This window comes from Protobothrops mucrosquamatus, unplaced genomic scaffold (genome assembly GCF_001527695.2).
Source record: "Protobothrops mucrosquamatus isolate PMUCROS unplaced genomic scaffold, P.Mucros_1.0 scaffold276, whole genome shotgun sequence".
Taxonomy (NCBI): Eukaryota; Metazoa; Chordata; class Lepidosauria; order Squamata; family Viperidae; genus Protobothrops; species Protobothrops mucrosquamatus.
Window position 1 is genome coordinate 283,386 of NW_015386620.1, and position 12,874 is coordinate 296,259.

The following is a 12,874-nucleotide window of genomic DNA, read 5'->3' on the forward strand; positions in this document are numbered from 1 at the left end:
GACTTTAACCTCGTACCAATCCATATTCCCTTTTCTCCTTTACTTTCTATACCAGACCATGCCGTTTTTTTTCTTTCTCCTAGGGTAACCAATTCGGCCCCTTCACAATTTTGGATGATGTTCCAGCAACTTTGTTGTTATGCCATACATGAAATTTCTGGAATGTCAAACAGATTGATAGAAAAGTTACTCAGTAGTTCTATTAGTTAGTGGAAAATGGGACCAGGAATGTGCAGACCTTGGTGGAATATTCTGTTGTTTCCTGGAATGTCTAATCCTGAGAGTGATTGGCTTTCTATAAGTCTGGATCATTGATTATACTTCTAGAACATGATGAATGCCTCTTCATCAATATGTTACGGAAAGAGAGGGAACATTCTGGGAAACATAGTGTCTTTCTATCATGGAATTTGATAGCTATAATCTCCTTGTAATCATTTAATTATAATTACATTTTATTTGTCTCAGTGTTAGAAACTTCTAAGAAACTATCTCAACTCTTTATAAAAGGTTTCAAATCAATTGTTGTTCCAAACCATTTTTCTGAAACTCGTATGTCCTGATTCATCCTTTTAGGCACAGAGAAGAAAATGGGGGTAAAATTTTAAATTTTACAGCCATGAGTGCCTAAATATGGGTAAATGTGCTGATTTATTTTTTTTTCTAATTTCAGAGCCAATAGGGAGCATGTCTTCCATGGAAGTGAATGTGGACACATTGGAACAAATGGACCTCGTGGATATGTCTGATCAAGAAGCCTTAGATGTCTTTCTTAATTCTGGAGCAGAGGATAATTCTTTGCTATCTGCTATGACAGGTAGGTGTGTCTCAGTCTATTAAATGAACAAACACAGTAGAGCTAATTGAGCCTTTCTGGTGGGATAGATTAATTTTAAATCAAAGAGATTTTTTTTTTCTTGTTGTAATCAAAGCATGTACTAGATGCAGGGCTACTTGATGTAATACTGCTGTATTGGCTTAGAAGAGGCTCTCTTAGGGGGTCTCGCTTATGCTATCTGAGAACACCCATTATACCTACACAGCATCATGGGTTTAAGTTTTCTGCTGGCAGCATGTTAGATCATAGGAAATGATGGAGCTGTAAAATCCAGAGCCCCCGATTCATTTGGATGCTAGTTGAGACTAGCATTATTAAAATAAGCCAGATGCAAATGAAGACAGTATTAACATAGGAACCCAATTATAGCAAGGTCAGAATCACACACAAACAAATGCACTTTTCTATAAAGAAATAAACTAATTTTATGTGAGATATTACAAAAAGCCAGCTATTTGATCATGTTATCTTCGTACCTCCTACAGAATTTGGGTACATTGTATGTAATAATTTGAGTACCTGCAGAAGGCAGACATAAAAGTTCTTTGGATGAGCTACATAATTTGGCTTAAAAGGTTTAAATAAGTCTGTTTTGCATATCATAATATAGTAAGATATACAGCTGCAGCTGAGTCACATTAACATGTCAGTGAGTAAGGAATCTTAGGAAACTGGTTTTCTAGCAAGATGGATAATAGTCTTATCATAATATATTCAGAAGAAGGCTCTCTGATATCTAGGCAATTCCAAGATAGCAAGCTAGCTACTGGAAACTACATTTAAATCATTTTGCATTTCTACACCAGAATGCTGTTTTAAAATCTGTCCTCCTTGTTCACGTTGCATTGATAAAAAGAGTTCTGAGGAAAGACCGTGTTAGTATTACAAAGCTCTGGATGTGCTTCAGAGTGCCCAGGGCTCTCTCATAGTATTTGCTAGCCACTATCTGAAGCAGCAGCATCTTTTCACATTCTGAAAAAATATGTAATTTGATTTAAGGAGTTGCTGAAGGGTGCTAATGTATGCTAAGATCTGAAACACATTTCTTTCCCTGCAAATCCAAAGTCTGTGTAAGCCCCTAGTATTTATCAAAGATTGTTAAGGGAGCCACGAGGCAAAAAATCAACTTTAACAAAAAGTGAGGATTCCACTCTGCGGAGTTCAGACTCCTGAGACAAGGATGCTTTTGGCACACACGTAGAGAACTAGAACATTTCTCTCCAGAAATTAGATTGTTCCGATTTTTAAAAAATAAATACAGTAAGTATGGACCTAATGGACACCAATAGAAGTCCTCCAATTGCTCTACAGGGGAATCACATAAAAGATTTGGCCAGAGGCCTCCTTTATGAAAACTTATCTTCCTTATCTTTTCATCATTTAAAAAAGATTTGAAGAAAGATTTTTTTTTTAGCTGGTTCACTAGCAATAATAACCTCCCATAATACACAATAAGACCATTTCTTTTTTTTAAAAATACGAAATACAATTTGGAGAAGAGATAATTAGTTAATGAGAAGCACTCTAATCTTTACTCCCATCCTTTTGCCCTGTTTACTTTTCCTACATTTTTTAAAAGGAATATTGTACAAGATAACATATTTTTAATCTGTAACAGGTATTCTTGCAAAGCACATAAAACGAACAGATGTAGTTCAAGTACCTGTAACTCAAGTTCTTCAAGAAGTGATCACCAAGAAGTCAGCCCGCCCATCTGTATGGCAGATTTGCTGTTCAAGGTTCCTTTTCAGGGATCTGCTGCATCAGAAACTATGAGAGTTTAGTGAGAGCATGCCAGTTAGGTCTGTTAATTCACAAAGGACAGGATTCCCACCAAAAGAGCTGTTACAAAGTTGGGAATGCCCTAAATCAGGGGTAGGCAACCTTGGCTCTTTTATGACTCGTGGACTTCAATTCCCGGAATTCCTGAGCCAGCTATGCTGGCTCAGGAATTCTGGGAGTTGAAGGCCACGGTCATAAAAGAGCCAAGGTTGCCTACCCCTGCCCTAAATGATGTTCTGTGCAAGATTAAAAACTTGGTTCAAAGACCAAAGGAGAAATTTCAGCAGTAGAGACATACCTATTGGTCTTGGGATTTCTTTTTTTTTTTTCCTTCTTCATATCAGGATACATATAAGTAGTCCTCGATTTGCAACAGTTCATTTAGTGACCGTTCAAAGTTACAATGGCATTGAAAAAAGCGACTTATGAACATTTTTCACACTTACAACCGTTGCAGCATCCCCGTGGTCACATGATCAAAATTCAGATACTGGGCAACTGGTTCATATTTATGACAGCTGCCGTGTCCTAGGGTCATGTGATCAGCTTTTGTGACCTGACAATCAAAATGAATGGGAAATCCAGATTCACTTAACAACCATGTTACTAACTTAATAAATGCAACGATTCATTTAACAACTGCAAAAAAAAGTAAAATGCGGCAAACCCACTTAACAAATGTTTCACTTAGCAACATAAAATTTGAGCTCAATTGTAGTCATAACTCGAGGACTACCTATATACTAAAATATCTCAATATTATTTGTTAAAGTTATATGCCACCTGTCTCGCGGATAAGGTGATTATGGGCCTTATATGGTTACTCTAAACGTCCTGGCATGTTAATTTTAAAAAGCATGAAGAAAGTGCAGGCAAAATATTTTTTTCCCCTTTCCAAGAGTGTCTTCTGAAAATCTGTGGATAAACAGCTTTGTTTAGAGGTAGATCAGAAGAGGGGGCGAGATAGGAAAGTTAGCCTTGGTTGTCATTACAATGTCTGCTTTTCGGCATTTTCTTGCAGTCTAATTATCTAAGATAATCAGTGAGATCAGAAAAAAAGGTAGAATAGTGGTGGGAAATCCATTTTTGGGTTGTAAGCTGTATGCTCTACTTTCAGAGAAGGCTATCCAGATCACTTTCACAAGCCACTTTTCATTTTGGAGCAATTAATTTTAATCTGCATTAATTTTAATGCAGGTTTAGGACAAAGTGACAGTTGCTCTTGAGGTCTTGATTTAAAATTGTTCTGGCCTATTTTACAAAGGCAGAGATTGTAAAGCATGCCTGTATTTTCATCTTTTACCACATCCTGCGAAACAATCAAGTTTTACAGTGCAGCAGTGTTACAATCATTTGTATGAAATGATATGGTATATCTTGCTTTATAAATAGTCCTCTAACAAAAAGAAAAGATAGTTTAGATCCTATGATAGTCATCATATAATAACCAGCCATTCATTTGAATCTTTATTTTTATTTTTTTTGTTTTTGAAGGGTCAGATTCTAGCACCCATCAAAATGAAATCAGTTTTCAGGTTCCCATTCCGTCAGAGCTGGGTGAGAAGTTCTCTTCAGAAGCACCCTGGACAGATTCTGCTAGCCAAGATGCCTGTGAAGCAGAAGCACCTGTGGTCCAGTCAGATGAAGAAGATGTGCAAGTGGACACTGTCCTTGTGAATACAGAAGCGAAGAGCCCCTCTGATGTCAGCGATGAAAGTGATTAACAGATTGAGGCCTATTACAGTGCCCTATAGGAATTAAGACTGGAGTGAATGAGGAAAGAAATAATCGGCAGAGCTTGTCATGTTTTATCTTCAGAGAGATAACTGTATGCAGTCGTAGAAAATATGTGTTTTTATATTAAAAGCATTCTGAAAGCACACTCATTAAGCAATAAACTCTTGCCTTTGGAACAATTTACCTTCCACGTTGATGCTTACTAAAAAGGACAAATTGTGAACAGATTTATTTTAAAATCTTCAGTAGAACTATAATACAGAGATAATTTTAAGCCTTTGTGGTAAGTTAGTATATTTTTGTTCCCAAAAGACTGAATATAAAAAAAGGCTGTTTATCATGCAATGGAGAATAGGCTAATATTTGGAACAAGAAAAGATTGAATGGCTATTTACATTAAAGAATTAGAAAGGTAGAAGTCCCTGTGTATGCTGTATCTCTATAAAAAAAGATAAAACTGGATGTGTATAGAGTACTTGCTATTCTGTGTGTGTAGAGTTGAACAAAAAATGGAAGAGCTATTTTTTTTGTTGTCTTTCATAAAACTGCTTCATTTGAAGGGATCAACAATGGACAAAAAGCAATGCTTGGATTTTATAAAAGAAAGGGTGGGTGGCCTTTGGATTTAATCTGCCTCCCAACTAAGATTATATCACTGTAACTTAAATTATATATCAACACCATGTCCCAGGTATTCACAGTGGGATGTGAAAATAAGATACATGCTAAGCATGAGATTAAAAACACGTTTTTTAAGAAAACCACACTACCATTTCTCACACAGTGGCCCTTACTAATACAGACAGGCAATCTATGTATTAGATATTTAATTTTTCTTTTTAATGTTTTTTAAAAATATTTATTCCACCTTGGATTATTTTTTATACATAAGGTGATGAAGATATCTAATACTCCTTTCTCCTATTTTCCTCACAGCAACCATCCTTTGAGGTGAGTTGGGCTGAGAGAAAATGACCCTAAATCGCCCATTCAGTTTTCAGGTCTGACTAGAACTCACAATTCCCTGGTTTCTAGCCTGGTGCTTTAAGCACTGTTTGTTATCTTTCATCCCTTTAGCAATATCTTTCAGTATTTGTTATCTTTCATCCTTTTAACATAGGAATGAGACCTGTGGTCCTCCAGGTTTTGCTGGGCTTCAGTATTATTAACCATACTGGTAGCTGTAGCAATATTGTGAGGATCACAGGTTCTACTTTCCCCCTTCTGTAAATATTTGAAGGATAGATGTTCTAATTTGATATTATGTCTATGAACTTGTTCTATGAGCGGACAAATATACTCGCAAACAATTGGCAGCTTTATTTTCTATCTTTTCTAATATTTTAGAAAATATTGATTTAGCTTGCTCACAAAGCCTGTGTACTATTGAATTATTCTGTCTCAAAGGACTGTGAGAGGGAAAGAGAATTCAGCGCTGTAGTTCTTCAAAACCCATCTGTTTGGGCTGCAAATTAGTTGAAACATTTATTTCACTTTTGTTGCAGTAATATAGCTCTGCCAATGACCTGAAGTACTATTCCATAAACTACATCTTTTCTAAGCCCATGATAACAGTTCTAAATAAGTCAGCTAGCTTTAAATCATCTCTACTGCTTTCAGAAGAAAGACAAAGTGTCCAAAAAGTGTATTTTTATTAAACCTTGTATTACAAACCTGAAAAGTAAACAAAGTCTGGCAATAAACATGAAGTCTTTCCTTACGAGGAAAGAGCAGAGCAGCGCTAATAAATTAAAGGTCAAACTGTAAGCCATAGTCAGAAGTTTACTGTCAAGAAGGAAAAAATACACAGCAAGGCCATAAAAACTGGACAACCACATTGGAAACAACTCGACTCTGTGTTATTGTTAAATATTCCAAAACAATTCAGTCTTCTGCAACAACCAACAAATATGTATTTTATAAGACTTTCCTGACAGTCACTCACCACTGGCAAGCTCAGTGCAATATGGGTAGCTCTACGGTTTTGTTGAATTCAATTATGAAACAAAGAGTTTGTGAAAACTTTCCCTTTTTTATTCCACACATACTGTACACACAACCAGAAAAAGGGCAACAACTACTCCATTATTATTTTTTGTTGTTGTTCAGTGATGTAAGCAGCACTTATAAATGTTACAAGAAAAACCCTGTAAGCATCCAATCCAACCGACGAAGAAAGTGAAACGTAAGGCTTTTCTTCATCTTGTCTCTTTGCCACCCCTTCCCCACCCTCCCAAGAAAAGGCTCAAGTATTTAAAACAATTTACAGGCTTATGTACAAAAGTTATGATACTTTTTTTTTTGTTACACGTGAAAGGAAAAAAAAAATAAGACAAGATGGGAGCAAATGCATTTTCACATTCAAAAGAAGTATGCAAACGTGCTAGTGGCTCTAAATGTGATCATACAACAACAACAAAAACAAAATTAATGCTGACTGTGACGAGATTAAAAACAGCAGTGGAATGAGAATGGAATGTTAAAGATTGCACGTCTATGACAAGAAGCATGGCTTCAATCATTTTTCAAGGATGCTATTGAAGGGTTTTTGATAAAGTAGACAACAGCACCAAAAAAACCACAACAACCCAGAATGGATTTCCTAATGAAATCAGGCACAGTTTTTCGCTCACATGCCTCCGCAAGGCAGGCAGTCTTTTTTTTTATTTTTTTCTTTCTTTCATTTCCTCCTGGAACAGATGCATAGTGAAGTGCTGGTAACAGAGAACATTTTCTCCAAATCTCCCATTTGCCTATGATTAGAAAACTAAGTCCATCTTCAGCTGCCATAACCTCTCAAATAAAAGTGTGTATTCTCCAATTTTAAAAGGTACAAAACTTTATCCTGCCTGTTCCGGAACACAAGCCAAAAGTATAACAATTTCTTTCAAGTTTTGCCTCCTATCCCCCCCTTTTTTTTTTTCACTATAGGAAAAAAATATCTGCTGACGTGATTGGAGAACAAATTATAAAACGCACCAAAATTCAACCTACCCAGAAAAATAAAAGAAGGGGGGGTATTTAAAAGCCTTTTCACAATTACTAGGGGGGGAGAAAGGCCTTTTTTGTTTTCAGGCAGCGGGACAAAAAACAAAATTTTATCAGTTCCCTTGCTGCTATCCAAAAAAATGTGTGTACAGCAGTAAAAAAAAAAATCCTGCTGTATCAAACTATCCTAAGTATAAAATAAAAATAAAAATAAAATTCAACAGTTTAATGCTAAATCAAAATTAGTTCTCTAAAACCAGAAGAAAATCCTTCTGTAGAGCTAGTGCAAAGACAGCTTGTAATCTACAGCAATACTCCAAACTATGATATAATTACAAAAAATATATATAAAATTGACCAAAATGAGAGAGAGAGAGAGTTGGCATCTTCATGATTAACTTGAAGCACTTTTGGATGAACTGGAGGATGAAAGTCTTGATGATGGCACGTCAAGGGTTGCTCTCTTGCGAGGCCCTCTTTTTGGTGTAGGCTTGCTGATACAGATCTCAATGGTGCCGTTCTTGCCAGATACTTTTCCACAAATTTGATTGACTAAGCTGACGATTTGTTCCTAGTTGAAAGAAGAAAAAATGTGTTTTCTTTGTTTTGTTTTTAAACAACCAACTTCCTATTCCAAATAACATGGCAATAATATGATAAACTGAAGCCAAGATACGGCAACTTAACTGACTGGCTGTAATGTGAAGTGATTATTACTCCTGCTAGTCTCTTGTCTATCACATGGAAGTTTGTACTTGAACATTTTCTACCTGGGTTGACTTTGTGGCAGCCCGCCCGTCCCATTTAAAATGTTAGCTTGCCAATGTTCAGTTCCTCTTTTCTAGCCATGCTGCCCTCTCTGAGTGCACTTGAGGACTGCTGAGTGCATTTATGTCTTTCATTTCAAGTCTTTATATTGTAAAAAACATAGAAACAACTGAAAACCCTCCCTACAAATTGCTTCCTTATCATTAAAATGCTTTAATTTCTCCTTTGAGAACCATCATTTTTAGTTTTAGTGAGGCCTATGGCCTTAATTTTCTAAAAATGCTCCATTATGTGTACAGAGCTTCTCCACTAATGGACACGCTAAGGGCTTATTTTGCTGTGGCAAGAGACATCCACTGGAGTTGCAAAAACTTGATATTGCAGGGATGCTAGAACAGATCGTTTTGCCTTCATTTGGGAACAGGTTCTTTCAGCAGAGATCATAAAGTCCAGAAAGTTCCTCTCTGGTCCAGTTGATGCTTGTATAAGCTCAACAGCAGTTAGGCCTCAAACACCGATAATGCCAAGGAAGTCAAGATTGAAGTTGGTACCAATCTCGGATCTTAAGCTTTCCAGATACAAAGATGCAATTTCAGCTTTAACTGTCAGTGTCCAAGAAATGCAAGTAAAGGCCCAGTTAAGAGGATCATAAGCTCCAAAGAAGAAACTTCATATACTAGATTTGCATCTGCCACTCTGGAACCCTAGCCACCAATCCTGACTATCATTTAGTAGTTGTGTTTGGGAAAGTGAATGCTAGAGCCATGAAATGAAGTCAGAATTATCCAGTTTTCCCTCTAAGGATGTAAGGACTTGCAATTTTGCAAAATGCCAATGATTAAACAACCTCCTCTTGTTAGTGACCCGATATTGTGGCACAATCCTCATTCCTCTCACAGAACAGAAACACTCTCTTGTGTAAGATGACAGCTGTAATTTTTAGCTTAAACACCTCAAGCTTCCTGGTTTTCCACATGTGCCCTGGAATTCTGCATCTTGTACTGTTAGACTTGTAGGGCCAGTTTCCAATATCTCTATGGGAAAAAGTAGTCTAAGGGGAAATACTGTAGATCCTAGCCCAGATTTTCCAGTTAGAGATACATCACTTGTAACTGATCAATACCTCTTGCCACGTTGTTGATGGTGCTTAGTTGAGGCTATAATACTTTGACAATATACCTGTCTTAGCTCTTTGGATCTAACTAAAATTTCCTCTTTGAGGAGAAGCCTTGGTTCAGTAATAAGAGAAGTAAATACTGAGGAAAACAACCATGTAGGGTCTTTTATCTTAAGCATCTCCTTAAAGTATATATTTAGCAACTATGTTGTTTTTTTCTGTTTTCTTACTATGGCTATTCAGTGTTCTTGAACCAAATGATCAACTGCTTATGCTAGGCCCATTTATCATTGTTTCTAATGGCCCCTCAGACAGTCTCCTCAGACCGAGCCTCTTGATGATTTTAATATAACTCTTCTCCAAGTTCTTCAAACGTATGGCCAGATTTAAACCTATGGGAAACAACATCTGTGCCCTATGGGATGATTCTTCCTACTTCACTTGACAGAGAAGCATTGGATTTTCCCCAGACTCTCTTTTGGTCTTGAAGGTCACCTCAGGCTCTTGCAAGGTATTATTAAGTCTGTTTCCTCTCTACCAACTTGATTGATTGCTTAGATTTAGGCAAGGTCTGTTTCAGAATCTACGGTACCAAAGGTTAGTGCTTTACATAGATAACAGCAAGCTTTTCATAAGTCCCCCTGACTATTCTTCTATTCAAAAGAGCAAGGATTTTTTTTTCATCTTTTCCTAGTATTTGTCTAGAGCAGGGATAGACAACCTTGGCTCTTTTATGACTTGTGGACTTCAACTCCCAGAATTCCTGAGCCAGCCATGCTGACTCAGGAATTCTGGGAGTTGAAGTCCACGAGTCATAAAAGAGCCAAGGTTGCCTACCCCTGGTCTAGAGGGATATAAATACCTATCTGCTTTTCTTATCATCTGGTAGGCTTGCTGACTCTCAGGCAGTCAGGACGCCCTCCATTAAAGTATGAAGTGCCCCCACCACGTGCACCTTTCCAGGACATTTGCAGAGCAGCAGTGTCATCCTATCTAATAATTGTCATTGCATGTTACTAGCCAGACACAACATCTAGCCCTTATGCCTCATTTGGCAAAGTGGTGCCCTATCCTACCTCCACAAAGACAGCAGATTTTTTAACTGGTTATTTGAGTGATATCTGTGCATTCATGCTGTTCTTCCACCTTCCCAGCTATGGGTGATCCATTTACTAATTCTTTTGGAAACAACGTGATGAGGAAGAACTTAGAATTGGCTTGTTTCGTTAAGTGGTAAAGGACTCAGACTCCCATTAATTCAGCTCATCTGCAGGGTGTTCTGGAAGACTAGATCAGGGGTGTCCAACCTTGGCAACTTTAAGACTTGTGGACTCGAACTCCCACTATTCTGAAACCAGGCTGGCTGGGGAATTCTCGGAGTTGAAGCACACAGGTCATAAAGATGCCAAGGTAGGACATGTCTGGACTACATCATCAGCATGAATGAAGAGATAGTCACTTAAACCCAGATGAAATCAACTACTATTCAGCATTATATGAATGAGCCTTGGACTGATGTGCTCCTTCTCACGCCTTCATTACTGATGAAAAGAGAGACAAAGTTTTATGTCTGATTTTGCAAATACATATAGACCTAAACTGTTAATAGTGAATTGATTTTAGTAAATCACAATAATGATCACCCAGTTTAGGATTCATAAAACATGTTAAATCAATACAGGTAATCCTCGACTTACGACCACAATTGAGCCCAAAATTTATGTTGCTAAGTGAGATATTTGTTAAGTCAGTTTTGTCCCATTTTATGACCTTTCTTGCCGTAAGTGAATCAATGCAGTTGTTAAGTTAGAAACAACACAGTTGTTAAGTGAATCTGGTTTCCCCATTGACTCTGCTTGTCAGAAGGTCACAAAAGGTAATCAAATGACCAAGGACACTGCAACTGTCATAAATATGAATCAATTGCCAAGGGTCTGAATTTTGATCATCTGACCATGGGGCTGCTGCAATGGTCATAAGTGTGAAAAGTAATCATAAGTCACTTTTTTAATGCCATTTTAACTTTGAACGGTCACCAAATGAACTGTTGTAAGTCGAGAATTACCTGTAATATTTTTAAATGGAAGTGAGAACATATAAATTTAAATGCTATTGTATAATATTAAAATCATACTAAGTGCTCATTACAAGCTAGTATATTTGATTGATTGCTACTGATAGCCTATCATTATATACTAACTGAAATTTGGGGACCAGGATTAAATAAAATATGTATAAAATATGTATAAAAATATGTAACCTGTGACTTTAGAGAGTTTTTCTGCTTCATAGCGAACAACACTGGACTTTCTGGCAATCTATATTTTTGCCACCCAAGAACAATAAAAAATGTCCTTTTGGTGTTAACAGTTTTGGGTTCAAGTGTACGACTGACATCCATTTTATTTGGGGGGTTTGTTTTCTGCCTGTTTCTTTGGATTTGGGCAATAACTCTTTGGTTGGCAGGGTGCAAAACAGATTAATGCTCAATGAACAAGCCAGCCTGAGTACAGAAATTCATATAATATGTTGACATTCATCCTAAATAAACATTGGGGCTTTTTATTCCACATTGTTTCAATTAGTCTGAAGTCCCAAAATTGGTTTGCTTATTTTTTTTAATTCCTCCAAACTATAGACACATGAAGAGAACATAACTCCATCAAACAGCAGGCAAAATGTCCATCTCTGTTGCCTTTGGAGCTAATTAAGAAGTGGAGGAGGAAGTGAGGAAGAGTCAGTTAAATGCCTCTTAGACATAAAAAGACAATACTCTGATAGATATGTTTACTGTTGTTTTTAAATGATTTGTTATAGAGAGGTTTAAAGTACAAAGATTCTGGTATTATCTGTGCTGCACATGGTACTTATTGAAGTTACAGTATGTCAACTGCAAAACCACGGCTTCACTTGATGAGTTTTGAAGACAGTTGTAAAAGGAACAATATACACACTGTGTAAGTAAGTAAGAGGTCTGAAGCCAAGGAATTGCTAAGGAATTGTATTTTTTGCTACGGTAAACACTGTTTACAGTGTAGGGCTGTTCAAAACTAATTTTTCATTTTATAATTCTTAATAAAACAAGTGAGGAGGGTAAAAGGCAACAATGCAAATTTATCAAGAAAACCTACTGCAACAATAAATATAAATTATCCATAATATTAAAAAACAAGAGCAGCAACTCTACAGATCATACAGGCAACATAGCAAATTTGTAAATTATACAGCCTTAAAAATAACCCGCAAGACCACAAACAGTATTATACAGACCTCATCATAACGATACATTAGTTTCAATCCACGACAAGACTTCTGTTTTTCTACATGTCGCAGGGCGCATTCGAGGCAGAAGACAACATTTTCATTTTCCTGTACAACCTGCAATTTTTACGAACATAGGTTGAGAATATTGATGAGCTACAGGTCATATGGAATGTCTGCATTTCAGCTGAAGCCTTAATGTAACTTAGCTAGTGCGATAGTATTAAATCTTTTTGAAAACAATGTATAATTTCAGTAAAGCTAAATTCAATGTGCTATGAAGTAGTTAGCTATCCTGTTTCAGAGTAAATATTCAAATATGAACAAATATCCCCCATGGAGCAAAATTTCATTTTGTACTCCTGACTAGTCTGGGATGGTGG

At 36.8% G+C, this 12,874-nt stretch overlaps 2 protein-coding genes across 3 annotated transcripts in view; one reads left to right on the forward strand and one right to left on the reverse strand.

The window, feature by feature from the left end:
* Positions 1-4,764, forward strand: part of DTNBP1 (dystrobrevin binding protein 1) — a 34,098-nt gene extending 29,334 nt beyond the window's left edge. For both annotated transcript variants that reach the window (XM_015814689.1, XM_015814690.1), the window contains 2 exons: positions 674-817; positions 4,115-4,764. In XM_015814689.1, coding sequence (XP_015670175.1) covers positions 674-817; positions 4,115-4,344 — 374 coding nt within the window. In that variant the 3' untranslated portion in view covers positions 4,345-4,764. The remainder of the gene's footprint in view (positions 1-673; positions 818-4,114) is intronic.
* Positions 4,765-5,995: 1,231 nt separating this feature from the next.
* Positions 5,996-12,874, reverse strand: part of JARID2 (jumonji and AT-rich interaction domain containing 2) — a 63,831-nt gene continuing 56,952 nt past the window's right edge. The window contains exons 13-14 of the mRNA XM_015814703.1: positions 12,501-12,608; positions 5,996-7,916 (exon numbers count right to left, since the gene is read on the reverse strand). Coding sequence (XP_015670189.1) covers positions 7,740-7,916; positions 12,501-12,608 — 285 coding nt within the window. The 3' untranslated portion in view covers positions 5,996-7,739. The remainder of the gene's footprint in view (positions 7,917-12,500; positions 12,609-12,874) is intronic.